The 5,000-nt window shown below is 44.4% G+C and overlaps 1 protein-coding gene across 7 annotated transcripts in view; it reads right to left on the bottom strand.

Moving 5' to 3' along the window:
- The window catches only part of LOC125299519 (1-phosphatidylinositol 4,5-bisphosphate phosphodiesterase beta-4-like), a 94,549-nt gene that overhangs the window by 47,982 nt on the left and 41,567 nt on the right, over positions 1-5,000 (bottom strand). For all 7 annotated transcript variants that reach the window (XM_048250823.1, XM_048250822.1, XM_048250824.1 and 4 more), the window contains 2 exons: positions 1,398-1,478; positions 25-84 (listed from right to left, as the gene is read on the bottom strand). In XM_048250823.1, coding sequence (XP_048106780.1) covers positions 25-84; positions 1,398-1,478 — 141 coding nt within the window. The remainder of the gene's footprint in view (positions 1-24; positions 85-1,397; positions 1,479-5,000) is intronic.

The raw sequence follows: 5,000 nt of genomic DNA, 5'->3' as shown, positions 1-5,000 counted from the left end.
ATGCCAGTGTCCACTGGGCCTCACCTTAGGCACTGTTCCAACTCGGATGCTGTTGATGAGGGAACACTCCAGGACCTGCCCTTCCTGCAATGACAACACACAACACACACACACACACACACACACACACACACACACACACACACACACACACACATAGAGTCAGAGAGGGAGGTCACACTCTCATCTCAGCTGGAGAAAAACAGTTATGCAGTTATGGCTCAGTAGAGAGGGGCCAATTGGATCAGTAGCAGGCCAGATCCTGTAACAAATTAGACAGATAACGGGCCCAGTAGATCCACACACACACACACACACACACACACAAACACAGACGGATGTTTTAATGCTAGCAGTCCCAGTAGCCGCCCTGGTGGCCTGCTGTAATGGTGTCATTCGTCTTGAATGCATAAACGCAGCTGGTGCTAATCCCCCACTGGTGAAGAGTTATTACACCAACTCCAGCACACGCTGGCTCACGCTCGGACCATAACTTGCTCTCATCAGTACACTCTTTTAAAATAACAGCTAATCTTCCTTCCAGAAAACCACAACACTGGACGGTTATGTCCCTCTGGACACGGCCTGTAGGCAGCACACACACACACGCACCCACACACACACACGCACAGCAGGAAGAAGTTGAGCGCAACTTCATTTAAGTTCTCAAAATGTTTATTTTGGCCCTTATTAACAGACATCTTTCTTGCCAATGCATGGCTTATTGGTTTTGTCACTGGTTGCTAAGAGCTGTTAACTGCGTTTTTAGTTTTTTTAACTATATTTTCAGTTAAAATATTCATAGTTGTGTTTTAAGTGTCACCAGGCAGAGTTGATGTGATGTCTGTGCCAGAACTGAGCAGCTGTTGTTCACTATCATTTTAAAATAATCTACCCTAACAAATAGTGTTCTGCACCCAACATGAGGGCAGAGCAGGTGGCTGAGGATTGGCTGTCTTAGACAACATCTACTGCATGGCTTAAGGCAAGGACCATTTCTGTGCATGTAGTCATCAAAAAATGTCAAAGTCGTTACATAAAACAGTCTATTTTCAAATGGCTGAGAACAGTAAGTCTGGGGTACAGGGACATCTCCAGGTGGAGAGCAGAGGCCTAAAATCACCCCGTTAGCAATCATTTTGGATGCGCAAGTTTGTAGTCAGCAATTCAACTTGTGAAAGTCTGGTACCGTTGTGGTCTGCGTCAAAACAAGCTACGCGTCTATAGTACATGTGACGTACTGAGATGACAGTGTGATGTGAATGACGTTTGTGACAGGTACCATGGCCACAGTGAGATGGTGGAGCATGTCCCTTCATCTGCCACCTCAACTTGCTGGAGGACGAGACACACGCACACACACACACACACACACACACACACATATACATACATACCTTGCCATCACTCTTCCATGAGAGGAAGAAGCCAAACTCGTCCACTTTGCACACACAGCTGGGCTCAAACACAAAGGGGTCCTGAGGAATAAGCACAGAAAAGAATGTTTTAGTAATGGGTGTGCGTGTGTGTGTGTGTGTGCTTGTATGAGATATATAAACATATAAACAGAACATAGAATAGGGAGCGGCTGCTGAGTAAGGACACAATCAGTGCCTTGGTACCAACAGACCAGCTGCTCCAAACACACACACACACACACACACACACACACACACACACACACGGTGCTGAGTAAAGACACAATCAGCAGCCTGGTACCACAGCCATCTGCCCCAAACACAAAAAACACAACCCCGAACCTCCTCTACGCCTGGCCAACAGCTATCTGAGATTACCCTACACACACACACACACACACACAGAAATATATTTAGCCCACGTCCCTATTTGAGCAGGCAGTGAGGCGTGTTTGTGTCTAAGTGTGTGTGTGTGCATGTGTGTGCGTGGATCTCCATGCCTGTTGTGTGAGGAATTGATTGAGGTGGGTAGTGCCAATTATAGCAGGAGAGCTGTGATTGATTTCCACGGACTTGAGTTATAGCCATGCTCTGTGCTCACACACACACACACACACACACAGAAAACACACACACACACACACACACACACACATACACAGTTCCTATTCACCCAGGTGACAGATGTCCATGCCAATTCTGATGCCAACAGCTCACATTCACCTTCCTAAATGGACAAGCTGAGGAGTGGGCAAGTCAACTGGAAGTAGGCAAAGGCGCCAAAGCAAGCCTGGGCAAAGACACAAAACATCAGCAGCATACTCCTCCATGGAAACCCACTACAGAAACCCACTACAAATTAACTGTACCATACTCCATGTAAACTTACTACACACTTACTTTACCATACTCCATGAAAACCCACTACTCACTAACTTAACAATACTCCTCCATGGAAACCCACTACACGATAACTTTACAATACTCTACGAAAACCTACTACCAGTACACTTTTTATCATACTCCATGGGAATCTACTACACTTACATAACCATACTTGGAAACATACTATACACACTTACTATACTACACCATACTTCATGGGAACCTATACAATCCCACAAATTAACCTTTTTTTCCTGGTTTTATAGACAGGCAATTTGATTGGCGTCCTCTGGATCTGATTTCCTGGGACATGTGGTCTGTTCCTGACACATCACCTTACATAAAGCACGAGCCAAACATGACATAACGTCAGCTAGGCATCAGAAATAATGCAATCAATCGCAGCAGGTCATTGATTAGGCCCAAGTAGTAGGGTACAATCCATCACATGGCACAGACAATGGCAGGGCTTATGAAACACAGGTTTCATAACTAAGTAACTAACCATCCTTCATTATGTTTATCATTAACCTTGACGTGACCTTTACCCTAATGATTGTGGCAGGCGTCGGCAGTCTCGGCTGCAGCGGCAGATGCCAGCGCGGTTAGCCACACACGCTTTCCCAGCATCCGTCCAGTCGGGATGACGACCGTACCGACGGAAGTCTCCCTAAGCCGCCGCCCCGGTCGAGGGTGGGACTCGCCGAAACCCATGAGAGCGCCTCAAAAACAGGTGCAGCACCACCCAAGACAACCGCGGCCAAATTAAACTCCCAGCATGCAACAGAAGGGAAGCAGGCAGGCTGGCGTGCACTGGCAGCGTGAACACATACATAAATCCTCCCAGAGAGGATGGGATTTCACAGCGTTTGTTCCAAAATCACACAGTGGAACAAATGATTCCTGGTTAAATACTCTTTGACATGGGACCTTCATACGCCTACTTCACCTTCAGAAGCATCACTACTCCCTCACTAAACAGGTGAAGCCACATATGAACAGGTGAACAGTTGAGGCCACGTATAGCGGATCAGGGATTGCACACGTCCTTAAAGGTGCAGGACACAGACAGCTAGCGGTTGGTTAGGTGATGTTTGCAGTAAGTGACATAAAATGTTTAGCTTAAAAAACACGTGGCATCGCTTAGAGCACCTTTAAACATCGAATTCAAATAGAGCTGTCGTGTGGGCAGTAGCACCCGTGTCACATTTGCTCTAAGTGCCCTCCCACCTGGGGTTATTTCCCGAGTCCACTCGCAATCTCTCTCTCCCACTTATTTCCTACCATCCCTTCTCATTTAGTTAAGGCTAAAAAGCTCAATTTAAAAAACACAGATAAAATTCCAGAACACTCCAGGCCCAATTCCCTCATATCATGGACCCAACACGGCATAGTTTCAGACAAAGATCACAGTTCATTACTGTTGCAGCTCTGCACATTTTTAAAATGAGAACTACCAAACTACCAAGCTTCACAGAAGCTCACAGACAACTATTCCAAAGAGACAAGAAGTGGAAAGAGCGAATATTTCTCCCTCTCAACTCCTCTTAACTGGGCTGTGTGGCAGTGATGGCAGACAATGTGGTCTCACAAGATACATCCATTCAAGCACCCTTCAATACACAATCATGTCTATTTCTATCTGTATCAAAATACTTTCAATGCCATCAACATTGCTTTACTAGTTCAGCAACAGGAATGTACACAAAGGATTTGTATTTCATGCACACATACAATAATGAAGACATGTTACATCAGCCATGGCATCAGGGCTCTACACTAACATTTTTTTCCCAGAAGCACTTGTGCGCCCAAGTTAAAAAATTTAGGAGCACAGACAAAAATCTGGGGCCACAGTCAGTTCTATACTTAACTTACACATACTGCACTGTAAGCTAATAATGCAGCTAACAGTTAAACATGCTAGTGCACCAATTGTGAAGATTAAGAATGACTGACAACATTTACAGGAAACAAGATTTTAAAGAACATCAGTGCCTACTTTATTTTCAGTCCATTCTATTTTTCTACATTTTGTTAATGTAAAATAATGCATTGCCATATTTGCATATAGCCTGTATGAAGTAGGCTATCCTGCCAAATGTAGGTCCTTAGGCCAATTTATTTATTTGTGAATCCACCTGTAGCTAATCCAAATATGCCCATGATGACCTATCTGACTGCATACTGCCCAATACTAGCCTACTACTAAAACCGTGAATTTTCTCTTCAACAAAACCCGACACAGTCTAATCAATGATATTTACATTTATTTAAAATATCTGCATTGATGGGGGCAGTAAGCAAATGGTAGGCCTATGCATACTTTCGTTTTGCACTTCAGCTTGTATTCGGTGTAAAACAAACAAGCATGCATGGAAGCCTGTTGCATTGTCTGTAGCGTTCTATATGTTGCATATTGCAGCCAATACGTCAACTGGACTAAAAGGCATGTTGCCTTTTCCGTCTCTCACTGCATTCTCAGAATCTCATCCTGTTCCTCATATATCCGATGAATTCGGTGGATTGAAGAAATTAGTTGTATTTTGCATCTTGGCTGGCCAGTCTAACTTTCCGCTTTTTCTGCGACCCTTGAATTTGATAGAAGCAACTAGCGAGTCACAATGCAAAACTGCTAACATTGATGGAAGGTGTAGTTTTTATGTTATATTGGCGACGTGATTTTATGGTTCGCAC

This window comes from Alosa alosa, chromosome 8 (assembly GCF_017589495.1).
Source record: "Alosa alosa isolate M-15738 ecotype Scorff River chromosome 8, AALO_Geno_1.1, whole genome shotgun sequence".
In the NCBI taxonomy this organism is placed as follows: domain Eukaryota; kingdom Metazoa; phylum Chordata; class Actinopteri; order Clupeiformes; family Clupeidae; genus Alosa; species Alosa alosa.
The sequence above is the reverse complement of the archived record's forward strand: the minus strand, read 5'-3'. Positions and strand labels throughout refer to the sequence as shown.